Here is a 26,448-nt window from a genome sequence, read left to right on the forward strand (position 1 = left end):
CAAACGGTGAGGTGTAACCATACTCAACTTTCCTTTTTCATTTTCATAATAGCAAAGATGTAGAGAAAGAGACACGTTTACAGTTTCTTCCATTGGCTCTTAAAATTTCCCAGAGAAATCATCAACGCTTAAAAGTGAGGTTGACTTGATGAAAAAAATCTTTTCGAATTGTATACACTACTGTGATGGCAGCAGAGATAGCTATGTGCTTGTGTGTCCTGTTTGTTTTTTTAAATTGCACAATTTGAGGGGCGCCTGGGTGGCTCAGTCGGTTGAGTATCTGACTCCGGCTCAGGTCATGATCTCGCCACGGCTTGTGAGTGAGTTCAAGCCCTGTGTCGGGCTCTGTGCTGGCAGCCTGGAGCCTGCTTCCGGTTCTGTGTCCTTTTCTCACTTTGCCCCTCCCCTGCTCATGCACGCGCGCTCTCTCTCTCTCTCTCTCTCTCTCTCTCTCTCTCTCTCAAGAATAAATAAAACATTTTTTAAAAATTAAAAAAAAATTAAATTGCACATTTGGCGTTCAGGTGATTCTTTATTTTCGCTAGGTATTTGTTGACTGACCAAAACAGGATGCGAAGTGTAAATGACATCATGCCCATGATTGGTGCTCGATTTTATACTCAGTTGGATGCTGCTCAAATGAGAAATGATGTCATAGAGGAAGACCTTGCAAAGGTAAAGAGTTAAAAAAAGATATATACAATGACATCTGTATGTGCAAAGAGAAAACGGTAATTTTTGTGCTGAATTGGCTAGGACTGTTTACAGATATTTTTTAACTTTAAAAAAATTTTTTTTTAATTTCTTATGTCCTCTGGGCATTTGTGTTCTGCTTTTTGTTTGTGGCTTTGCTCCAGTTAATTGACAGAATCTTGATTTTTTTTTTTTTTCCCATGTAACTTTAACCATTCTTAAAAATGGCCAGCTGCATGATCATCTTCAGTATTGATATTGAATGAAATGGACATGTTACATTCAAAATGATTACCAAAAGGTGGGGATATTAGGATTTACGGTTTAAAGGTAATATTGGTGTAGGATACCAGGTTCATAAAATTTTGCTGGAATATTAACATTCTCTCTCTTTTTAAAATGTCTTATAGGAGGTTCAAAATGGAAGACTGTTTAGGCTTCTAGCAAAATTGGGAACAATCAATGAGAGGCCGGAGTAAGGATTTACAGTATTTTACAATATGATTTCAATCAAATGCACTAACAAGAATGAGTATACCTGACTCTTACTGGTTTTTTTGGAAAGAGAAAAATTCTCATGTGAAGTGACCTTAAGCCTGTTGGCAGCCATTAGGATGCTGTTTTTTACCTACAGCCTAGATGTGGTTGTTCTTAGGGATTCCACACACATACCCATACAGAAAAGAGACTGTTAGAAAGCTCCATTGTGGTTTGTGCATGAGGGAACATTTTATGACTGTCAGTACTGCCTCCACCCTGTCTCCTTTTTGAAGCTTGCTCAGTTCAGTTTACCTTAGTCAGATTAGAGATTTCAGACATGTCTAATTGTTGCATGCCCCTTATCTTCTATTTAAGAACATCACATGAACAATACATACAGCTGTCATATCAGTGACACTGGAAAGGCCTTGCCACCCTTCATTATTTGTCATTTAGTTCTGCCTCATTTGTAAGTTAAAGTTTATCGTACGTTCAAGAAAGAAGGAGAGTTGACGTCTGTACTAAATAGTGATTGTCAAAGACAGGTTGAACAGTATTATAGCTACTTTCACTGTAGTATAAGTTCTGTTTCAGGAATGTTACCTCTGTTGATAGAGATAGGTGACACATAAATACTGCTTGAGGGATTTTGTTTTTGACCACAAAATTCATATTCACTTACCTTTCTTCACAGTTACAAAACTCAATTCGTATTTTCTCTGATAATGTTTCTAAATGAAGAGAAGATGACAGCAACAACAAAACCCCCCCCAAAAACCCTTCAAGTTGTTTCTTCTGGCATTTTTCTCTTTATTTAAAAATAATATGCTTGTGATACTATTGCTTGATTTTTTTTTTTTTTTTAAGTATTTAACTCAGCTAATGACTTTGTCCTGTGTAGGATGAGGCTTTATCTTTCATACCCTCTTTCCTTAACTAAACATACACACACACACACACACACACACTCACTCACTCACTCACTCACTCACATTCTACCATTGAACCCATAAGTTTTGAGTTAAAAGTGTTGACATTAGTATAACAGGGTAAATACTGTTCATAGCTGCACCACAGAGTAAACCATGACTATATTTCCTTTCTTTTGTATTTTGTTTTTTGATTTTTGTTTTCCTCGGGTTAATAATTGCCTTATTATAGAACTCTTAATAAGCAAATGAAAAAATATTGGCCACCACTTTATTCCAGACTTTTTGCCAGAGTTAACAAAACACCTTCCCATATGGTCAAAAATAGGTAACCTATCAGTTCCTTTTTTTTTCTCCCCCTTAGAGAAATTGCCCCCGGAGCCTCTGTCCTTCTGTTCCTATCTGGGCTGGTTGAGCTCTAAGCCTGCTCACACTCACACTTTAGAACTGGAGCTTCCCTTCACTATTATCCTGGGAATTCTCATTGTCTCTCCCTTTGTGTTGGATACCCTGTTTCTTGCTTTTTTCCTTGATTTATTCTTTTGATTTATTGGAGCACATCCTCCTGTAGCTTCCTGAGAAAGGTGAGTTTTTTGAGTCTTTGTAAGTCTGAAAATATCTTTATTCTATTTTTACACTTATTGACAGTATAACTGGGTATAAAATTCTAGACTGTCCTGGGAAAATTCTTTTTATTAATTTTGAATAGGTTAATATGAACCAGTTTTTTAAAACGTAGAAAAGGGTTTGCAGTGGGAAAAAATCTCTCACACCTGTAACATCCCCAGTCTCTCCCTTTTCTCCCACTAATCTTTATTTTATATTCTTCCTGAGTTACAATGATACATTCTTAATTCCTTTCATCCCCTCCTCACTTTTTAATATATACAAATTGTAAACCATGCAGTGTTCTGTATGTTACTTTTTCCTTATTAACTATATTTTGGAAATCTTTTTGTTTAGGTATGTTTAGTGTATACCAAACACTATTCTCAATAGTTTACAAATACGTCCCAACTCAATCCCCGTAACTACCTTGTGATACAGGTACTATTAGTCTTCTCGATTAACAGAGATGTGTGGGCATAGAGAGGTGAAATACCTTTTCCAGGGTCACATAATAAGTGAGCATCTGAGCCAGAATTCAAATCCAGACAGTATGGTTCCAGAGTCTATGCTCTTAACCACTATGCTATGCCTCCATAATTTATAGCCATGTAATAGTCCGTTCTGTGGACATGCTATAGTTTATTGCTCTAGTTCCTGATCAGTAGGCATTCGAGTTGTTTTTACTGTTTTGCTGGTATAATCAGTGCTGCAGGGACTGACTTATGCATACTTAATTGTATGTGTGCATAAAGATAGACCCAGTTGTGGTTGTTAGGTCTGTGGATATGTGACCGTAAACCCTTGCAGAGAGCCTTTTACCAACACTGCTTCTTCAAGCTTGTGGATTTTTGTCTACCTGATGGATGCGAAATTGAATCTCAGTGCAGTTTTATTTTGTACTTACTCTTAATGAGCATGTTGCTTGTCATTTTTATGTTTTTGATCGGTTTCTGTTTCCTTTTTTTTCTTTGTTCGTATTGTTGGCTCATTTTTATTTCCAGTTGAATTGTCTGTCATTTTGATTTATAGGAGCTGGAGAGATTTGTCCTTTTTGATCATTTTCTTTTTAATTTGTCATTTCTCTTTTGACTGCTCAGTTTTTTTTTCCATGCAGACATTTGTATACATAGTGTAACTGATCAAACTTCTTTTATCCTTTTGGGTTTTGAATCATAGAAAGGCCTTTTCTACAGGAATCTTCTCATTGTTTCTTCTAGCGTACTTACGGTTTTATTTTCTTCCCGTATTAAATTTTTATGTATTTGGAATATTTATAGGATATAAGGTATGTATTCAGCTCCCCCACCCTTCCCTCTCAGAAGATGCTCCAGTGGCCCAAAAGCTATTTATTGAATAGTCTAGCTTTTCCCCACTGGTTTAAGACGGTACTTCTTTCACATTAATGTTTGAATGACTGTCATTTCTTTTGAATGTTTGCTTATTTATTGAGAGAGAGTGAGTAAGCAAGTGAGCAGGGGAGGGGCAGAGAGAGAGAGGGAGGGAGGGAAGGAGAGAGGGAGAATCCCAAGCATGGTTGCTTAACTGACTGAGCTAACCAGGCACCCCTTCATGACTAACTTTTTTTTTTTGGATGACATTTTAAAATCTGGTAGTGTTCATTCTTTCTCAGCTTCATTTCATTGTTTTTTTGTTGTTTCCTAAAACTTTAATTTTCTGTATAAATTCTAGAATCAGCTTTTTTAGTTAAAAAAAAATCTATAAACCTGGTGGTATTTTTATTTTATAAGATGAGATGTTTATTATTAAACTTAAGGAGCATATGTGTTTGTAGATGTTGAGTTTCGTAACCACGACAATGGTATATATCGTTGAATTCATTCACACCTACTTTACTGTCTGTCCTTCAGTGCTTAAGTTGTTCTTATGTTGTTGTGGCACACTAAGTTTACCAGGTATTTTTTTTCTTGTTGCTGTTGTAAATGGGAATCCCCTCCCCTCCCCCTCCCCCTGCCATTCTTTCTTCTTAGATTGCCTATTATCGTACACGTGAAATTTATCAATTTCTGTAAAATTTGTGCCCAGATACCTTAGTGTTTGGATAGTTTTTCGCTAGATTTCTTGGGTTTCCCCAATACAGAGTCATATCTTCAAATAATTGTAGTTACATTTCCTACTTTCTAATTTCGATAGTTTCAGTTGCTTTGGAGTGATTGTGTTAGCTGGTATCTCTAGTACATAGTTAAGTAATAGTAGTGATAATTTCTGTCAGAATTTGAAGCTTTGCTCCACTGTCTTTTAACTTCCGGATTCAAATCTATTTTCTTTTCAAACCCTTCCCCTTCCTCTGTGCTTTTAGGGTCTTCTCTTTATTGATGTTCAGAAATGCACAGTGAGATGCCTTGGTGTAGGGTTTTTTATTCATTCTGATGAATCAGCAGGGTGGGCAGGCCCTTTTAATCTTGGAAACGTAGGTCCTTCAGCTCTGAGAAGTTGTCTTCATTGTTTCTTTGATAGCTTCTCTCTTTGGAATTCCTGTTACTCAGATATTAGACCATCATCATTAATTTTCTAATATTCCCTTCTGTTTTCTGTACTGTATTTTTTTGTTCTACTTTTGAGGTAATTATCTCAACTTACTTTGTCTAAAAATAAAGGTTTTTTCCCAATCCTTCGAATTTTTAAGCTTCTGCTGTCATAATTTTAATTTTCAAGAACTTTCTGTTTTCTAAATGCTTTTCTTTAATGTTCACTCAGTTTTGAGAGAGAGAGAGAGAGGGAGGGAGAGAGCGAACGAGCATGATTGGGGGAGGGGTAGAGACAGAGTGGAGTACAAAGGATCAGAAGCCGGCTCTGTGTTGGCAACTGTGAGCCTGATGCGGGGCTCAAGCTTATGAGCCATGAGATCCTGACCTGAGCTGAAGTTGGACGCTCAACCGGCTGAGCCACCCAGGCGCCCCTCTCTAAACGTTTCTGTCTTACAGCATCTAATTCTTGTTTGTGCAAGAGTCTCAATTACAGATTTTGGTTAGGGTTTTTTTTGTTGTTGTTGTTCTAAGTTTTGTTCTGTTCCCTGCAGTGCCTCATAGGAAATGAGTTTCTTCTGTTTCATTCTCCAGTGGATTTCTGATCCTGGCTATGTGTTCATGTTGAAAGTAATCTTTTTTGGGGTACTTGGCTGGCTCAGTGAGAAGCGTATGCGACTCTTGATCTTGGGGTCGTCAGTTCAAGCCCTGCGTTGGGTGTGGAAATTACTAAAAAGCTAAGTAAATGCAATTTTAAAGAAATTTAAAGAATTTCATCTAAAAAGCTACTGATAAGTTCCTGGTGGTGTCAGAGATTGTAGAATGTGTGGTAAAGCAGTGTGATGCTGTGATGTATAATTTTTGTTTGTTTTTGGTATACTCTTAAGTGTCAGAATTTCCCTTGGGCAAGTTAGCATCCGGAAAATAACCTTCCAACCTTCTGTCTGTAGTATAAATTCGTGGTCAAGCGTTGGATGGCCAAGTAGCCACGAGGGGTTGACTGAATGGTCTTACCTGCCATCGCTTGCTCTTCTTGGCACCCTGGGGCGGGAGCGTCTTTGTTCACCCTGTCTAGAGAGATTTCCGGTACCTTTTCTGGAAAATTTCTGCAAAGCAGAAATGGAGGCAGGGATGGGAGAGAGGTTATCTACTTGTTATTTATAGAATTTTCCATCAATTCCGCTGTTTCCACCTTGAGCCCATACTGCACTTTCAGTAGTACCTAATGATTTCCCTGCCTGGCCTCACGGCGATGGCTCCCTTCTGTGGCTCCCCCTTCTTGTGCCTTCTGTAGCATTAGCGGTCAGTCTTCTTCAAGTCAGCTCATCATACCACTTAACAGCCTGTTTTTCATCTTTCCAGTTTTTCTTCGTGGATTTTTCTTCTTTTGTTGCTTCTGATCACTTTGTCCTTGTGTGTTTATTATATCCTTTATTAGACATTCATTGCCAGTTTGGTGGGGTTTTGAGAGGAAACAGAGATAAATGGATGTGTTTAATTAGCGTTTTAATGGACAGTCCCTGGAGTGATCTTTGCACAACTCTTAGGATTGTGTTTAAACCCAAATGGTGGGCTTTCCATCTGTTTTTAAGTTTATTTATTAACTTTGAGAGAGAGAGAGAAAGAGTGTGTGGGAGGGAGGAGCAGAGAGAGAGAGAATCCCAAGCAGGCTCTGCATTGTCAGCGCGCAGCCCTGCACACTGTGAGATCGTGATCTGAGCCAAAACCAAGGATGCTTCACTGACTTAGCCACCCAGGTGCCCCTCCATCTTGTTCTTAGAAAACACCTAGATTTTTAACCATAGCCTGATCTCTCTCTTCTTATCTTTGCTTCAGATATGTCTTTTTTTTTTTCCTTTTAATTTTCTTCTCCCCTGTCTTGCCTTCTGTCCCTCTTTGCCCTGGTCTTTTCTCTTCCCCCCTCCTTGCTCTTACTCTCTGTCCCTCTCTTGGCCTCTCTTTTCCTCCCCTCAGCCCCTTCCAACCACACTGACCTTTTTAAGTTTCTGAAGTGCGGCATGCTCTGTCCTTGCAAATACTGATGCCTCTGACTAGGGTGTCCTTCCTCTGGGAGGAACATCCACTGCTTCCTCTGGAGAGCCTTCTTTGTCCTCCTAGGTGAATTCACGTTCCGTACCGTTTCCCTTTTTCTTAATGGCCTTATCAAAATATGCACTTAAAACATGTTTTGGTTCTTTGAACATCTGTTTTCCTCACTAGATCGTAAGTTCCAGAGGTCACTGGACACTAACTGATCATCTGGTCAGTTCTCTGGTTCTTCACAGCTCATTCTCACATACGCTCATGATGGTAGGAAACCAAAATCTACCCGCTTTTTGTTTCCTTAAACATTTTTCTATTTTTTGCTGCCAGTAAAGTAGAAGACAGATCTGATCTTATCTCTCTACTCTATATCCTAAAGGTGAGAAGAGGAAAAGAATAATCTCTTTCAACTTATTTCTAAAGATTTTTAAAGACCTTTTCTTTTCCCTCCATTTACCTAAGGAAGTGATTATAAAATAGTGTGTAAGGGTCGGTTACCCTTAAGAAATAGAAACTGGGTTTCATATACTTTCATTTTCTATGAAATTATTATTTTTTTTAAAGTTTATTTATTTACTTAGAGCACCCAAGCAAGGGAGGGGCAGAGGGAGAAGTCGATAATCCCAAGGACTCCCTGCTGTTATCACAGAGCCCGGTCTCAGGAACTGTGAGATCAAGACCTGAGGCGAGATCAGGAGTCAGAGGCTTAACTGACTGAGCCACCCAGGGGCCCCGTGAAGTTATTTTTTTAATATTTGGCAGTTGGCACATAAAATTTGAAAAAGGCCAATTTTTTTAGCCTCCCTATAACTTTTGGAGGATTAAAAAAAAAAACAACCCATAAAACACTACATACACGGACACAGACACACAAACGGTACTTAACTTATTTATCAGAGAAAACAATCAAACTAGTGTTGAGTCTGAAGAATCAACATAGCCATGTGGCATACAGCATGAGTTACTGAGGTAAAATATTACCTTCCCCCAGGTTTCAGAAGGATCCTACCTGGTCGGAGACTGGAGACCGTTATCTGTTGAAACTCTTTAGGGATCATCTTTTCCATCAGGTGACAGAAGCGGGTGCCCCTTGGATTGACCTCAGCCATATCATTTCTTGTCTTAACAAGGTAATTTGTATCTGGATTTTTAAGATCACAATGCAAAGTTGTGTTTTCTATAAATACTAAGAGACTTAAGAAGTTAGATGTATTCTATGTAGCCAAAAGACATTTTATTAATAATTATTAGGTGTATCTACTTAATAACAGTTTCTAGACTTGGCAGGCCTTTTTGACATCTTCATGAATAATTACAGAATTTTTCATTGTGGATCATCTTATTGTGATAAAACGTCACAAAAGCAGTGGGTGGGAAAAACAAAAATTTTATGTTTAAGTATTTTTTTAACAGTTGAATTGCTTTCTTGTGAGTCTCATGTTGGATGTCCGTACATGTTATCTGTTCATTTACTGTTCACTGTGGGCATAGTAATACAATATTACAATAATAAAAGCACAGGAGGCCCAGTGTTCTAAGTGGAGAATTAGGTGATGACATGAACTAAGTAGATGGAGACACGTCATAAATTCACTGGAGAGGTGAACTTTTGTTTTTGAAAGGGCTAGGAGAGAAACGGTTCACAGAGGAAGGAAGGAATGCATTTTCCTTATGAATTACTTGGAATTACAGAGTGTAGAATGGGTCTCCAGAAGTAAACATTAGTCTTTGTATGTAGGCTTATATCTAAATCTCAAGGGTCTGCAAAATGGGCAGCCAGCCAGCCTGTTTTTTTGTTTTTGTTTGTGGTTTTGTTTTTTTGTTGTTGTTGTTGTTGTTTTTTTTTTTTTTTGTAGAGCCTGCAACTTAAGAATTTTTTTTACATTTTCAAAAGACTGAAAACAAATAGCAGAAGCAAAACTAAAAAGAATATGTGACAGAGACTGTATGCGGCCCTGAAATTTAAGGCGTTTACTGTCTGGCCATCTTTATGGAAACCATTTGCTGACGCCTGGTCTAAACTCTCCCTAAATTACAAGTACTAGAGGAGAAAATGCCTCATGGCACATGGTGTAGAATTGTTCGTGTTCAGTGTGCTAACTGTTCAGGCAGAATGTGGTTTTTGTTTTTAAGCACTCCTTTGCCTTGTTTGAATTTCCTTAAAACTCTTTAAAGAGAGTGTTGTCAATAATCGACATTAAGACAGAACAAACTGAATGTGCCATTGAACTAATCTAGTATGACATGTATTTGTTTGCCCTTTCCCTTAAGGGGAAAACATTTTTCTTAAAAGCAATGAGTGGAGAATAATTCTACCAGAGTTTAGAAAATGGTATCCGTGTATCAGAGCACCAGTAATTAAAAATACGTAGCACTACTTAAAACAGTGACAGCTAGATCCTGTGAAATCAAGCCGTGGACAGATAGGTATCTGAAGTGAAGATTATTTAATGAATGTGAGGATAATTAAAAACTTGAAAATTCTGTTTGACTTCATAAAATAACTAGGAGTAAATAAAATTTATCCCAAATCTGAAAATGTGGTAATTTTCTAAGTTTGGGAAGAGTGTAACAAATTAAAAAGCATGGATGGCCATATTGGTGATCTAAAAATTAAAACTTTACATAGCGTATTTTGGTGGGAATTACAACAAATTAAGCTGGTAAAGTGATTTGAAAGTTTGAACGTTCGGAATTAGTAACTTGTAAACATTTTAATGAATGAATGAGTGAAAAGGAAGGAAAATGTACATTGAAAACTAACCCAAAAAAGGGAAAACCTAGCAAGATAATTTATTTGATGGACTAAGGATTAGTATAAATGCTTTATAAAGACCTCATTAAAATATTACTACCAAATCTTGACAGATAAATGGGTAAAGATCATAAACTGGCATTCACACAAGTGGAAGTAACATATGTAAATGTATGAAAACATTTGGTAATACCTGAAAATGTAAATAAAAATATCAAGGCATGCATTTGATAGGGAGCAGCTTGTAAATTGGTACAACTCATAAATCAGTGGTTTCTGATGCCCTTTGGACAGCAGTTTAGCCCTATGTGTTCAGCCATAAAATTATTTGTACTTTTTGGCTCATTGTTGATATTTGTAAGTGTTTCTCCTAAGGAAGTAATTCCACGGAAGAAAAAAAATTAAGTAGACGAGTGTGTTCGGCGCACTAGAATTCGTCATGCCAAAAAGCTGGAATATATTGGGGCACCTGGCTGGCCCGGTTGGTAGAGCATGTGGCTCTTGATCTCTGGGTCATGAGTTCAAGCCCCACATTGGACGTGGAGCTTACTTTACAAAACAAAACAGAGCAACAAAAACGGAAAGTATTGGGGGAATAATTAAAGGATGGAATATAATGCAAACAGGTATGAAGTATGGAAGCTAGGTGGAAACACAGGACTGCTTAAAAAACATCCCCGTTGAGAAGTGTGCACACTGACGAGCGTGTGTATCTAGAAGGGCACAGCACAGAAATTTTTAAAATATTTGTCAGTGTGGCAGAAGCTGTCCTAAAGTAGATAAAGTGGATCGTCTCGTGCCTGGTATGAACTTCGTGTTTTGCGTCTCCGTCTGTTTCAGTTAGATGCTGGCGTGCCAGAAAAAATAAGCCTCATTTCCAGAGACGAGAAGAGCGTACTTGTGGTGACTTACAGTGACTTAAAGCGCTGCTTCGAAAACACTTTCCAGGAACTGATTGCAGCTGCGAATGGGCAGTTGTAGTATTTGCTGAAGAAGCACGCAGGACACGGCTGAGGACCTTACCCGATAGCAAATTGCACTCCAGCTGAACTGGTCTCATCCTCTCCTTCCACATTTGGGAAACCCGACAGGAGATGAGCAGGCTGCTTGCACTTCAGTCAGGTACACTGCTACCCGAGAGGAAGAATGTCCCACTTAGCCTAGAGCTGTGGCTGCCACGGGGGCCGATCTGTGAAGAATACTTTGGATCAAGGAGCGCCATCAGGTGAATGGCGTTCCGGCTGTTGTGTTTTTCCCCTTGTGTATGCACTAATTTTAATTTTTTAAAGACTTTTTTCTGATCTTGGAACTTTTGCCACATTGTACACTTACTTACTAAGGGAAACTGTTTGCCAGGACATTTTTGGGAAACAACGATGGGCAGCATTTTTGTCACTGAGGGTTGCGGCATCGGCTCTTTGGGGGATGGGTTGCCCTGACCGACGTAATGGACCAGGTAAATGGTTTCACAGAAGCACCGTGTGGTGTATAATCCTTGTAAGAGTATTGGGTGCAAGCTCTGTCTGCCACCGCTGTTAGTTCAAGTGGAGATTTTGGGGTTTTTGTTTTGTTTTGTTTTTAAGAACAGACAAAAGAGAGGCCAGTGGATTGTGGGATACAAACTCCCCTATTAGTAGACTTAAATCCTTTATGACTAAGGATTGGATACACAGGAACTTACACACAGGAGCACACAGAGCTCTGGGCTCCAGGTTCATCCAGAGTCTTTTCTTAAAAAGGTGTTTCCCTGCTCGTCAGACATACTTAACATTTATGCAACTTTTTTTTTTTTTTTTAATGGGAAAAAAGGTAAATTGCGTTAGAGGCCTGAAGTTCAGGAGTATATTGCTTTAGATTATTTCCAGTTTGCTTTTTTTGTATAAAGTTCTGTTCTTGGAACCACAGCTTTATTATGGTACTTTACACTGGATACAGACACAGAGACGCTGTTCGGAAGGTGAACGAAACACAGCAGTGGTCTGGCATCGAGAGCTTTCTGAAGTTTTACAGCCTGAATCTGGAGGGATAACAATCTGCTGTGCCTTTGCAGTCACTGCTTAGCCCAAAGTAATAGTACTTTTGATAATAACTTCACTATGTGGGATATTCCTGAATAAGTCAATCTCAAAAGTTTGGAATTTTCCTCCTCTTAACTTTCTTAATATTCGGACGTGCAGTTGTTGCCAAACTTGGGTATTCGTGGAATTTCTAGTTAATGACACACCTACTCTTTGATACTGAAGACTGCCAAATACATAGGAGTTTTCTTTCACAAAAACACAGTAATGAAGACTCTGTCTCCTTTCCCAGCACTGAATGTTTTACTAGCACTGGGTGCTCACCATGCAACTATGAAGAAAACGTGGAAACTCAGAAGGTCAGGAAAGACTTCCAAGCGCTTGCAACTGATGTTACGGTCTTCAATTTTAATAATTGCTCATATTTGTAGTTTTCAGAGAAGTTTTTAATATTTCTCTGTCCACTTTTTATAAGCTTTAAAATGATTTTCTCTGCCTTGAGATTTGCATCAAGAAAAAAACACCTCTCTTCACCTGAAAGCTTTGAAGACTACAGACATGCTTTACACATTTTAACAAGTGTGTCTGAGTCCACGTTTGGTAGCATCAGTTGTTGAGTTCAAAAGAAAATCAATTATTGCATTTGATCTGGATGGATTTTACGAGAACATAATGTTCACTGTTCAAAGGATGATTAACATTTGCCACCATAATGTTCTTTTTTTATGTAAAAGGAACAAGAACTTGGAGACATTAACATGCAAAAGTCTTTTATCATTAGCTCATGTATTTGAGGAAGAGCAGCTGTCTTTTTATATGTTTTTTGACAAATCATATTGTGATTCTTTTGTACAAAAAAGAACTACTTGTATTCTAGAAGAAATATGAAATGCTTAATTTATAAGCGGGCTGGAGATTTTTTCCAATATTGTTTTCTTTGAAAATGAAAGGGGATCATCTATTTTAGTTTTGGGGTCTGGGAACTTTTTGAAAATTTAATTTGTGGACCAATGTTTTGTGAAAGCTAATAAGGAAGGGCAGGGGTAAAATAGGGCTTGAATTTCTCATCCTGTATCGACCAGCAAACTTCCCTCTGCAAGGCAGGTTCAAATCACAAACCCAAGAATGTTTGCATCCTAAGTGCTAGTTTGCTTCAGCCCCTAGTAACCTCAGGACTTGGCTTGAATATAAAGGTGGACAGCTGATCTGTTTTCATGAGTAAATATTGTCGGCCAGAAAACAGTTGGTGTCAGGTAATACATCTTTTTTTTAAGCTTTGTTTTATATTTATTTTTCATTTAGTTTTTATTGGGAATGGTTTCCAGTAGAACTCTTATTAGTTCTGCTTAGGTGTTTTTTGGGGGAGCCCTCTTTTCCATAGTGTAATTCCACTTAAGAGGTTGTCTAAAAGGTAGTCTTTTTAATTCATAGGAAGATTGTAATATCTGAGAGTAGTCAAATTAAGGATACAAACTTCCCACACCTTCCTGTTATGACAGATCAAAGCACAGAAAGGACAACCCTTGAAATCATGTAACGTTGGTCATTTCAATTTTTTGTACCTATTTTAAATTCTGTTAGTGTATTTACTTCATTGTAAATATTTTTGAGGGTACCTTTGTATTTTGCTTTTGACCTTGGTTCTGTGGTTTGGATGTCAACAACTTCCCTAAAAGCACCAGTATGTTAAGTTCTAATGTCATGACCCCAATATGGGTTATTCACCTTTAATCCTGTTTTCAGTCTCTATGTGTACAGCAATATTTTTAATAAAGAATTACAGAGAAGTTTGTCCTTTTGGGGGGTACCAGTTCATTTCACAAGGTTAAGTTTGTCTTATGTCCAGGATTTAAAAGGCCGAACATTTCCTGTGTGTTTGGAGGAATCGTTGGTGGCAGGTTTATTCATTAGTTTACCGGATATCTGCTAAATGCCTACTTGGATCTATTTTGGGTGCTGAGAATGCAGATACCTGTACTTGTTATTTATGAAGTACATAGTTCTACCCAAACATTTCTATATAACACATGGCTTACAGTGTAGTTTAGGAAGAAGATATGGCTAGCCTCTGATTCAGTACTTGGGTAATTTACTATACAGGTGAAGAGTACCCTTCCCGCCAAGTCCTCCGGAAACATTATTCAGACTATGAGGTAGGTTCGTTTTTGGTTTGTTTTTTTTTCTTTTTTTAAATATTTTTTTTTAATGTTTGTTTATTTTTGAGAGCGAGACAGACAGACAAGAGTGCTAGCGGGAGAGGGGCAGAGAGAGAGAGGGAGACGCAGAATCTGAAACAGGCTCCAGGCCTGGCCTGAGCACAGAGCCTGACCCCGGGCTCAAACTCAGGAATAGCATAGCGAGAGCGCGACCTGAGCCGAAGCTGGACGCTTAACCCACTGAGCCACCCAGGCACCCCGAAGGTAGATTTTTTTTTTAATGGCAGAAACATTCATACTTATTGAATCTGAGTACTTAGTGTTTATTGTGGTTATTTCCTGTACTGTATTGAAGTGAAAAGTTGAAAAACAGAATAGAAAGTGATAAGGGACTGGAGACCTAATTGAGGGGTACTTAAAGAGGAAGGAGGGTTTATTTTTAGCTGCAGGAACTAGTGAGTTGCTTTTAGAAATTCGGAGAAGAGCGAGAATAAGTGTAGAAGGGTCTTGAAAAAAAAAAAAAAAAAAAAAAAACCCAGTGGATCCGGTGGCAAATCAAAATGACCACTGTAGGTTCATGGGAAAGAAGGGAGACTAGTCTGCCTCGGATGGAGGATGTTTTGGGGGGATCTTTCTTTTAGATTTAGATTTCTTGAGGGAAAACATGAAACACATTAAAATATTGTGTAAGCTAGGCCAGTGTTACATCTGTTCAATGGGGATAAAATGGCTCTGTTGTTTTCACGGCCTGTGCTCTGAATGGTCAAAAACAGGTGTTTCCCCTTTCCTTCTACCTTTCGCAGGTGCACAGTTCGGGCTATGTCTGTAAAATGTCCTTCTGTACGAGTTTGGGGCAAGAGGGGCAGTGAAGAAAGACCTTTAAAACTCATGTCCTTAAAATTCGTTAAAAACAGTATGCATGGTGGTTAAGAAACCGGCTTGCCAGAACAAGATTCTGACATCCCACTCAGTGCAATGAATGCATTGGATTCGCTCATTCATGAAATATTTACCAAATGCCTGTTCTGTGGCAGGCACTGCCCTAGAGGAATCAACAGAACAACTCTAACCATGACAGACAGATCTTTCGGTTCCTACAGAGCTTCCATTCTAGCAGGAAGAAGACAGAGTACGTGTAGAACGTTAAGAGGTAACAATGGCTATGGAAAGAGAGTAGAGTAGAGTCAAGGACGTGGGTAGGGTTGCCAGATTTAGCGCACAAAAATACAGAACACGGAGCTGGATTTGAATTTCAGGTAAACCACGGGTCGCTTCTTTTTTAGCGTTAAGGGGGTCTCAAGTATTACATGGGACATGCTTGTCTTAAAAAGTTACTTGTGTGAAATTCAAATTTAATTGGTTATCCTGTGTGTGTTTAATCTTGCAACTCTCGATGTGGGGAATGTGGTGGTGCTAGAATTTCAGATCGGATGATCTGGGTAGTAGGTCTTATGGAGAAGGTGGTATTTGAGCAAGGAGCCAGCCAGGTGGATATGGGAAGGAGAAGAATTGCAGGTCAGACAATGTGCCAGGCATATCTGAGGAATGGCAAGGAGGCCAATGTGACTAGAGTAAGAGTAAGGGCCAATGGGACTAGGTGGGAAGTGAAATCAGGTAACGGGGAAGGGGGTAGTGCTTTGTAGAGCATCGTAAGACCATGTTGGTGCTTACATGGAAAAGAGAAGAAAGGTTGTGAGGAGAATAACCTGGTACAATTAAAAAGGATCACTTTGGTTACTAGTTAGGAAGCTCTCGTGATCTTTCAAGTGAAAGATGATGGGGGTTTGGACTCGGGTGGCAGAGGTGGCACGAAGTGACTGGATTCTGAATATATTTAACTTCATTTATTATTCTTTTTTAAAATGTTTATTTTTTCGGAGAAAGAGTGCAAGCGGGGCAGGGACGGTGGCGGGGAGGGGCTGTGCGACGCAGAATCCGAAGTGGGCTCCAGGCTCTGAGCTGTCAGCACAGAGCCCACACGGGGCTCGAACTCACGGACTGTGAGATCATGACCCGAGCCGAAGTCGGACGCTCAACCGACTGAGCCACCCAGGCGCCCCTTTTTTTATTCTTTAAGTTTATTTATTTATTTTTAGAGAGCGGGTCAGCAGGGGAGAAGCAGAGAGGAGGAGACAGAGAATCCCAAGCAGGCTCCATCCTGTCAGCACAGAGCTGAACACGGGGCTCGATGTCACAAATTGAAATCAACACCTGAGCCGAAATCAAGAGTGGGACGCTTAACCGACTGAGCCACCCACGTGCCTGATTCTGAATGTGTTTTAAAGACTGAGCCAAAAGGATGTCCCAGTTATTGGATATGGAGTGAAAAAAGAAGTCAGAGTCACTGTTCCGATTTTGACCCTCTGCTGGGCAGGACGGAGGATTCTATTAAATTGGAAGAGAGCGTTCTAGAAAAGGGTGTGTTTGGAGGGTGGGCAAGAAGGACACAGGAGCGAGGAAAGACAATTGGGAGTTTGGTCTGACCTGTTCAGTTTAAGATGTTTACTACGCATTTGTTGTGGCTGCTGGCTGTTTTTAATGAGTGGCTCCAGACTTAATGGCCTAACACAACAACCGTTTTGTTGTTCTCAGGAATTCTGTGGGTTAGGAGTTTGGACAGGGCACAGCTGGGATGGCTTATCTCTATTCCATTGTGTTTGGGGCCTCTGCTGGGAAAATTTCAGTGGTTGGGGGCTGAAATCATTCCGATCTGGCTGGCACCCAGACTGAATGACTTAAAGGCTGGGCTCAGCCGGCGACTGTCCGTGGAAGCACCTACACGTGGGCCCACCATGTGGCTCAGGCTTCTCCAGTCACGGCCACTGGGTCTCTAGCGGGAGCTTTTGGAGAATGAGTGTACCAGGAGCCTCGGGTGGAAAGGGCATGATCTTTTCTGACTTGGCCTCGGGGCCATGCAGTGTCACTTCTGCCACATTCTGTTGATCGCAAGTGAGTCACAAAGGCTTGTCTGATTCTAGGGGAGAAGAATTCGATGGGGAAGTGGCAAGAGCATGTTGCCAAAGGTCATGTGGGATGGGAGATTGTGGTCGCCACTATTTTTGGAAAATACGGTCTGCCGCAGCCTAAGAGATGCTCAATTTAATATTGGCATACAAGTGAGTTTGGAGTCTGGGGGAGAGATCTGCTTTGCACGTGTAGTTTGCAAGTCATTATACAGATGTCATTTAAAGCCCTGAACTTGGTTGAGATCATGAAGGGAGTTAGCATAACCGGAGAGGAGAAGAGGTCCAAGGACAGAGCCCTGGGGGAGTTGGAACAGTCAGTGCTCAAAGGTCAGAGAAGAGAGAAGAGAAGTTAAGAGGGATGGAAATGACCAGTGAAATAGGAAGAAAAATGTTTGATGTCCTGGAATCAAAGTAAAAAAGGTATTTTCAAGAATAAGGGTCAAATTGATGAGTCAACAAAGATTGAGACTGAAAATTGGCTGTTGCATTTAGCAATTTGCAGGTCACTCGTCACTGGCAACCTTATCAAAAGCGGTTTCAGTGAGTGACACTGAAAGCCAGGTTTGAGTGGGTTTCAGAGTACTTGAGGGGGTGAACTCGGAAATGGAGACTGACTACATCAAGGAATTTTGCTGTAAAGAACAAAGAAATGGGGCGGTGGCTGAAGAGGCAAGTGGGGATGAAAGGTTTTGTTTGTCGGTTTTTGTAACATGGGAGGGGTAAGAGCATGTTTGTGTGATCTGATGGGAGAGGGACACACTGATGGGGGGTGAGGGAGCGGTGAATTGCTGGAGCTGTGTCCTTGAGTACAGGGAGGAATCAGGCGTGCTGGGACAGGTTTTGGATGGACCCTCCAGAAAGGAAGGCAGAGCATGTGGCTACAGGTGCAGGCCGGTGGTAGATGTGATGGTGAGATTTTGAAGTGCTCTTTGGATTACTTCATTCAGTCTCCCCATCGATGTGGGCATAACTAATAGTACCAATCACATTGGATTGCTTTGGAAATTGAGTTTTATTCCTCAAAGCACTTAGACTAGCTGCTGGCACGTGATGTGGATATATTTTCGTCTGAGAGGAAGCCCATACTCTCTTAAATTGGTCATCTGTGAATACTGTGGCATTAAATGTTTTTTCCTTTTAATAATCTTGTATCGAAGAATAGTACACACATACAAGCTTGCAGATAAGTTCATAGTTCCATGAATTATCACAAAGTGAACACACCTGTGTACCACACCCAGCTCAAGGAATAGGGTATTTGTGGCCTCTGGTTGTTTTGGTTTTGTGTTTTTCTCCCTTAAAATATCCTTCGTTGAGAAAATAGAAGGTTAGTCATCCCTGCGTTGGAACCCAGGATATTTTTGTAAAATTTCCTGGCCTGTGAAACCCAGAAGTCTGGTAGTATGTTTAACACTGACGAGTCCGATAAACCTTACTGGGAGATCCTTCTGCTGGAGAAAAGGGGAAAAAAACAATTCCCAAATGTCCTGTAAGTTTCCAGAGTCATGAGAAAATTTCTGAACCAATTCCTCGAGCATTCTTCGAATCATGTGCTTAAATGAGTGACTTTACTCTTATGTTATGAAAACCGATACTGTTTCTAAAGGATTTCTGATTCACGAAGATAAAACGCCGTGTGCCCTCTTCGGTTAACCACAAATTTACCAGGGGGAGTCGTTTTTTCTTTTTCTTGCCTTTGTCCCCAAAAAAGTAGACCTGCTTTCCCACATATGTCTCCAATCTAGTTTCTGCGTGATGTTTTCAGGAAGGTGACGGTATGACCACTTACGAGGACAATTTGTTGGTCACTTACTCCATGTCTGTCCGTGATGATTGTGTCGACGACGTAATTCACAGAAAACAGTATGTGGCTAGTGTACTTTTCTTAGGGAAGCTCTCGTGTCTCAGGCTTCTGCCTAATTATTCTGTATGGTTTCCTGCGTACCACCTCTAATATACACACAGACGCGCGCGCACACACATCCTGTAATTATGGTAATCGTTTCTTAGCTGAAAATTAGTGTTGGGGAAAACCCGCCTCTTCTTTCATTGAGGGTACCTCCATCTGCAGCCAGTGCTTGTACTCGGTCTGTACATTTCACTTCTAATTGTATTCATTTTAGTGTTTTGTTTTCTGGGCGATGTGCCTGGTTTGTGGTTTTGATTTACTGTTTACAGCACCCTGATGGTTTAGAGCAGCATCTTGTGGTACTGAGAGAGGACTCTGCCCCTCTCTTCAGAGGTCTTGCTGGATTTTCCTTGTGCTGTGTTTCACTGCTGGTATTTAAGGAGATGCCCCAGGACACCGGCCCTCCACCCCCAAGGAAAAACCTGTGACCCCCCCCCCCTTTTTTTCCTCACGTATAAGCAAGTTGGAGAAAACAGGTAGATGTTTTCAGAAGTTAATTTTATTATATGAAGATAGCATACAAAATACATTCATGGTGACTAGAGATGTAGGACCAAATTAAGTCTTACTTATATCTGCAGCATATATTCTTGTTTGTATAAAAGTAACTTTAAAATTCCAGTTTCCTTAAATAGTCACGCACAACACACACACACGTATATACACATACAGTTACTACCACTGTCAGTCCAAGTTGCGCTCCTTTTGCAATGAAAAGGGACTGGCAAGTATCTGTTCGTGTTTGACATTCTTTACGGGCTGGGAAACCAGGCACAGCTAGAAGACCTACGTAACATTTTTTTCAGGGTTTGGACAAATTTGTTTCACGAGCTAAAACCAAGGTCTGAGCATCGCTTCTTAGACTTAACTAGATACAGACTTCCATATGGTTTCAGTCCCGTTCCACCCACACTGTTACACATACATGCTCTCACAAATCCTGAAAGGACTGTGCCAACTATGTTTGTCATAAATGCCAAATGGTTCTAATAATACCATGGGTTAAGGAGTGTTTCAGTTTTTAGTGTTTAACATTCAGTGCTGGTTAAAGAACCAGTCTGTGGCAAGCACATTGCAACTGGGTGGACTCATGACTGCAAGCTTCCGTTTTCCTTTCTGTGTTAACACTCTAGATGGAACCGTCTTGACCAATGGACTCACGTAGGCTCTAAACCTGAGTCTTTGAAGCAGCTGAATTAACATAAATTCTGAGGATTTTTCTTCTTTTGGAAAGATGGTATCACTGAGGTCTTAGAACAATTAAGAATTAATTAGGTTATCAAAATCAAGATATTGTACGTATAGTTAAGGTTTTTGTTTTCACTCATTGCTGGATCCTTATCGGATATGAAAAATCGGCAAAGCTGATTGAGGTCTTCTTTTCTTTTCCCTGTTGAACCTCCTTCTGGTTACCTCATTGATACTATCACCGACTGTCACAGGTGGTTTTTGTGCACATGAAGACGAGGAAGAACAAAGCTTTTCCCCTCTTCTGGCCCTGGCCTGATTTTGTCTGGACTGGGGTCCTGGTGGAGAGGCCTGCCTCACTTCTCTGCTGGCCAGACGCTTCTCCAGCAGAACCCCCACCGGAGCACCTGCTTCCTTCCTTTTGGGGTGTGCTGACTGTCCTGTCTCTTTAGACTAAGAACCTTGACACAGGAATGTGACACACAGGGAAGGAAGTAAAGATTCTCCTATTATATTTCAGGTTCTAGAGTTAAGTTACTTGCCTAAAGGGAAGCACACTTCGTCTCTACCAGAAGCAGCAATTCACTGTTAACCTGTCCAGCTTTGACTGGCTTTAGAAGGTACATACGTCCTAAATACACAGCATCAGAGCCTGCTGAGAGTTCCAGGGTCTTTAAACCCTGAAGAGTAGGCACCCTTTTGTACCCTGTCTCCCTATTTCCATCATTCTCAGACCCAAGGCAAGGGCCAAAGCAGATGAAGAGAGGCTTTTCTCCTATCGATGGCTCAATAACTAATATCCTGAGTCCCAATTCTAAAAGTATCTTGCATAAATTACATATCACCTTTTTTCTCCAGGAGCATAAAGTGCTTAATAAACATTGGTTAATACTCTTCCACATCTTTCCAGTAGACCAGCATGAGATTGTAGAATCCCTATTAAAAAGGAAACATGATTGGCTTCCTCTCCTTTGGGCCCCAACTGTTCCCGCGAGTTGGTTTGGGTGGTAAAGAGATGGGGTTTTTACTGTGCTCATCCTGCTTTCGCTCCACCTATCCTGGTTTTGGTACAGAGGAAACCCTCCGCAGGACTCTTTGTTTTCATCCTCCTCAGCTTCCGTTTATAACTAACTGGACAAAACAGGTTAGTGTAAAAAAAAAAAAAAAAAAAAGTGTCTTGATTATATATTAATACTCAAAATAGAATCTGACAACATTTTTTAAAATGTGGCTTAAAGCCCCACAGGTAACCCTAACAGACCAAACCCGTTCCAGTGAGCTTACTCTGAGCAATCTGCTAAGTGCAAGGCCATGGTGCCCGTGGAGCCAGCCGAGCTCAGGGTGAGTTTTCAGTGTATATTGCCAGAGGGGCCTGCAGTCCGGGCTCAGATCTGAGCACCACGCTCCGTGCTAGAAATTTTAAAATGTGCCATATGTGGGAATGGGCATAGATCCAGTCCCATAGCTAACGTTTTAAAATTTGTAGTTGCCAAAAAGAAAAAAATTGCTTGTCCTTTACTTGCCTGCTGGAATCCAGAAAATGTCCCCTCGTGTCTCTGTCCTGTCTGCTCCCCAAGGTGGGTTCTCAGTGTGGACCGGGTTTGGTCCGGGTCCGGAAGCCATTGCAGTGTCATGGGGGACAGCCCTCACCTACTCCCTTCCCATGCAGGACGGCGCCAATTCTCCCCAGTGCTTTTGTCCTCCTTGCTCGCTTCTTCCTTTCTCCCTTCTCCTCCTCCTTCCCCGGAAGTTGCATCTGCTAGAGGACCCCAGAGACACTGCGCGGGCCGGCTTACGGCTCGTTGCCTCCCGGTTCCAGGGTGCTGGTGGCTGGCCCCGTGGAGTCCATGCTGCCTCGCATGATCGGTGCATCTCCTGAATCACTGAACGCCCTGCGGTCTCGGGGGCAGGAGCAGGTAAGTCACTGGGCTTGGGAATAAGGGTCTCTCTAACACACTGAATTAACGTGAGGATTTACCAGTGGTGTTCTTTACTTATCACTATTACTCTATCTGGGGTTACATTCTTGTTAGTCAAAAAGAAAAAGAAGCACTTATTAAAAAAAAATCACAAAAGGCAGCTTGCTCCTGTGGAAAGGTAAAGGTGTACACGTATGTATGTGTCCTACTGGCAAAAGCTAGTTTTCAGGGGGTATAAATACTCGCGTGGTTCTAGAAATAAGGCTACGTGTCGAACTTTTAGACAGGCGGGGTGGAATATAGGACCACCGAGTTGTAGTCTGGGGGAGGAGAACAGGACGAAATCTTCTTCTCCAGCTCTGAGTTGTCGTATGTGAACCTGCGCCTGCCTTTGCTGGTGTGCCCACACCTGGGATGGCAGACAGTAGGCCGCATGAGGTCGGAAAGCCCCGACTCCTTACTTTTACTGGTTACTCTCAAGCTAAAGAAAGGAAAGAAAAGAAAACAAATGCACAAAATTGATTTCTTGGAAACAAACGCTGATGTCCGTCCGCTCTCTCCCGTCGGGTCATTTGCTCACGGCTGTTCTACAGCTGACGGTTATTGAGCCCCATCCCCACCTCCGGGCAGGTGCCCTCTGTCCTAAAGCTGCACGCTGCCCCTCTACTCCCAGCTCGGTGGCACCCGGCAGAATGACGTCTTCCACTGGCCAGGGGGGCGGCAGACTGTGTGACCAGATACCGCACATCCGTCATCTCAGGTGGAAAATGCCTCCAGGACACTCATGGCCCTCCCCTGTCCTTAGACCAGTTAGCTACCATCGTGGGCTGAAAAATGCTCCCGCCTCCAGAATCCCTGGAACCTGTGACTGGCACTTGAGATGGCAGAAGACTGAATATTCTCTTCCGGGGTGAGAGAGGTGGTGGAGCTGAGGATCTGCGGAAGAGGAACTTAGCCTGCATTATCCAGGCGGACCCTGAGCACAACCACATGTGTCCTTGTAAGAGAGGGTGATGGAGATGCACAGCCACACGCAGAAGGCGGGGGGGGGGGGGGGGGGGGGGGGGGGGTGGAGCAGAGACACGTGGCCATGAGCCACGGAATGCCCAGAGACACCAGGAGCTGGAAAAAGTGAGGAATGGATGCTCCCTCGGCCTTCCAGAGGGATCGTGGCTCTGCCCGTACCTTGATTTGGGGCTTCTGGCCTCCAGAACTACAAGAGAGTACGTTTCTCTCTCTTTAAGCCACCAAGTTTGTGATCGCGTGTTACAACAGCATCAAGAAATGAATAGAGCTTCATACAAAAAGGTTAGTGCGGTTGTCTCCCCGTCATGTTTGTGTTCTAGAAAACTTTTAAGTTACGGGACTCTATGTCACTAGCAAGGCTCAAAGGAGAAACTTGCTTCTGGTTCTGTATTTTGCATCCAGCATAAGATAGATAAACAAGAAAGAAAAGCTTGTCTTGTCCATTCATGTTTGTTTGTTGAGAGAGGATATGCAAGTAAGCCTGCAGGGGAGAGAGGGTGGGGGCAGCGGGAGCAGCAGGGGCTCATCGAAGCAGGACTTGAGTTCACCCGAAGCGGGACTCAAACTTACGAACCGTAAGATCATGACCTGAGCCAAAGTCCGATGCTTCCCCCACTGAGCCACCCGGGAGCCCTCACGTTTGTTTCTTAATAGCTGGGATGAGAATGAGGAAACCTGATGCGCCACCACAGTTAGGTTGGTTCTGGACGAACACGTCCAGCATTTTCTTTTTAAAAATTTTTTTATTTTGAGAGAGACGGAGAGACAGAAGCCCAAGCAGGCTCCGTGCTGTCCGATTCAGGGTTTGAACTCACAAACCACGAGATCATGCCCTGAGCCGAAACCCAGAGTTGGATGCTGAAGCGACTGAGCCACCCAGGCTCCCCAACATGCATTATCTATATTTTTAATCTCTGGAGTGTGCAATCGTTTTCCTTCACAAAGATCTAGGTAAGTGTTCCAAAGTAGAAAACAAAAGGTTGTGGTATCCTGCTTCCTTTCCTCCTGTGTATACTTATTCTTTGTGAGGGTCCCCTAATCTGTTACCCTCTGAGGGGACTCCACTCTGGGATCATCATTGTGCTTATGTTACCAGGAAACTATGCAGATGTTTGCCTGGCCATGTTCCTACCCTTTGGATTTATATCACTCAGAGAGGCATTTGGAGCGATCTTTTGACTTAGATCAAGATCAGCAAACTACAACCTGTGGGCTGGTCACCTGCATGCTTTGTTTTGTTTTTAAGCAGCTTTATTGAGATACAGTTCACTGTTTAAAGTGTCCAGCTGAGGGGCACCTGGGTTGCTCAGTCGGTTACGCGTCTAACTTCATCTCAGGTCAAGATCTCATGGTTCGTGAGTTCGAGCCCTGTGTCGGGCTCTGTGCCGACAGCTCAGAGCCTGGAGCCTGCTTCCGATTCTGTGTCTCCCTCTCTCTCCCCCTCCCCTCTTGCACTCTGTCTCTGTCTCTCAAAAATAAACATTAAAAAAAATAAAGGGTCCAGCTGAATGGTTTTTAGTATATTCATAGATGGTGCAACCATCAACACAATTGATTTCAGGCCATTGTCATCCCCCAAAACCCATACCCATTAGCATAGCCAATTGCCCTTCTCCCACACTTCCCACCCCCCGCCCTAGACAACCACTGGTCTACTTTCTTTCCACAGATCTGCCTGCGCCCGGCGTTTCATGTGAATGGAAGCCTACCGCATGTGGTCGGCGGTGACTGGCTTCGTTCACTTAACAACGTTTTCAAGGTTTGTCCACGTTGTAGCATGTACCAGTACCTTGTACTTTTTTATTGGCAAATAATACTCGATCGTATGAGTCTACTGCATTTTATCCAGCAACTGAAGGACATTTGGCTTGCTTTTACTTTGGGTCATTATGAACGATGCTGCTACGAACATTTGCGTACAAGTTTTTGCGTGAACGTTAAGTTTTCCTTCTGTTGGGTGGGTGTGTACCTAAGGAGGGCAACTGCTGAGTCACAGAGTAACTCTAATTAACCTTTTTGATTAAGATCGGCCAGACCGTTTCCCCAAGTGGCCAGACCGTTTTACATCCCCACCAGCAACGCACGAGACTTTCATCACCTCCAACTTTTTGGTTCTAGCCATCCTGGTGGGGGGTGAAGCTGATCTGCATTTTCCTGATGACCCGTGACCTTAAGCATCTTTTCTTGTGCTCACTGGCCACGGCTACCTGTTTTTGTAAATACAGGTGATTGGAACACAGCCACAACTCCTTGTTTATACGTTGTTGATGGCTGCTCTTACACTACAGTGGCAGGGTTGAGTAGCTGTTTTGTGTGTGGGTCCTGAAGAAAAGACGGTCAGGTTCTTGACTTTGGGGTAGACAGGGCAGGCGTTTGAACGCGGGAAGGAAGGAATCCCTGATGGATAGTTTGCCTGTCCAGTGCTCTTCCCAGGCAGAGACTAGCACGGAGAAGCCGAAGTGACAGCAGGGCCAGTGGAATAAAAAGCCGGAGCCTAAGTAATTCCAACGCTACTTGCCGACGGCCACTGTAGGGATGGAATGCCAGGATCCAACAGGAAACAAGCTTTCGTTTGGAAGGGTTGGCGTCTCAGGATGGCATGTCTTAGTACCGGAAAACAGGGCTGTGACGCTTCCTGTACAGATTTTGCCAGCCGAGGCTGTAATCGCAGGCCAGCTCCCCTCCCCGCCCCCACGAGCACGTCTCCATCTGACTTAGGCACTGTTCACAGGTGGGCATGTCAGGCTCCTTCCAACTGAGTCACTGTGCCTCACGCGTTTGGACTGCCTGTCCTGTTGGGAGTTTTCTGCATGTTTTCACTTCTTAAATCCCAGGCTTCCTTCTCTGCTCTGGTGCTCATGGCCCTGATTTTATACCCTCTTTCTTGCCCTTCTGAGGGGGAAAACAGTGCTTTTCTGCAATGCCTGGACACTGTAGTTCAGGGAGGCAAGTAGCCCTCAAATGTCCCCATTACATTTTCCCCAGCATCTTCCTTCACACCCCTCCATCGATTGATCATAGAAAAGACCCCCCCCCCCCCCCCCCCCGCCAACTTCCTTACTCAATCTTCAGTGAGGCCTTGGGTTTGCTCTCAGCCCAGGTGAAGCGCTTCAGCAAGGGGGAGGCCAGCAGAGAGCCACTGTCCATCTGGTAATCCTGGTGGGGGGGGGGGGAGGAAAAAGGGTTACACTTCTTGCCTCACCCAGAGGGGGCCACGCTGAGGGGGGGGGGGATAATACTTGGCTGTGCACTCAAAGTCACCCCAAGCTCTGTC

The 26,448-nt window shown here is 42.2% G+C and overlaps 2 protein-coding genes across 9 annotated transcripts in view; one reads left to right on the forward strand and one right to left on the reverse strand.

Annotated features, from left to right (window-relative positions):
* PAN3 (poly(A) specific ribonuclease subunit PAN3) overlaps positions 1–26,448 on the forward strand; it is a 132,038-nt gene that overhangs the window by 101,625 nt on the left and 3,965 nt on the right. For 7 of the 8 annotated variants that reach the window (XM_049647367.1, XM_049647364.1, XM_049647361.1 and 4 more), the window contains 4 exons: positions 546–675; positions 1,104–1,168; positions 8,229–8,367; positions 10,833–11,375. In XM_049647367.1, coding sequence (XP_049503324.1) covers positions 546–675; positions 1,104–1,168; positions 8,229–8,367; positions 10,833–10,973 — 475 coding nt within the window. In that variant the 3' untranslated portion in view covers positions 10,974–11,375. Of the gene's footprint in view, positions 1–545; positions 676–1,103; positions 1,169–8,228; positions 8,368–10,832; positions 26,325–26,448 lie in introns of those variants that run through there. The other variant, XR_007461200.1, reaches the window with a different exon arrangement.
* FLT1 (fms related receptor tyrosine kinase 1) overlaps positions 21,668–26,448 on the reverse strand; it is a 174,017-nt gene continuing 169,236 nt past the window's right edge. Inside the window, exons 30-31 of the mRNA XM_049647387.1 lie at positions 26,236–26,330; positions 21,668–22,629 (exon numbers count right to left, since the gene is read on the reverse strand). Of these exons, the coding sequence (XP_049503344.1) occupies positions 22,428–22,629; positions 26,236–26,330 (297 nt within the window). The 3' untranslated portion in view covers positions 21,668–22,427. The remainder of the gene's footprint in view (positions 22,630–26,235; positions 26,331–26,448) is intronic.

Source organism: Panthera uncia (assembly GCF_023721935.1).
Source record: "Panthera uncia isolate 11264 chromosome A1 unlocalized genomic scaffold, Puncia_PCG_1.0 HiC_scaffold_16, whole genome shotgun sequence".
Taxonomy (NCBI): domain Eukaryota; kingdom Metazoa; phylum Chordata; class Mammalia; order Carnivora; family Felidae; genus Panthera; species Panthera uncia.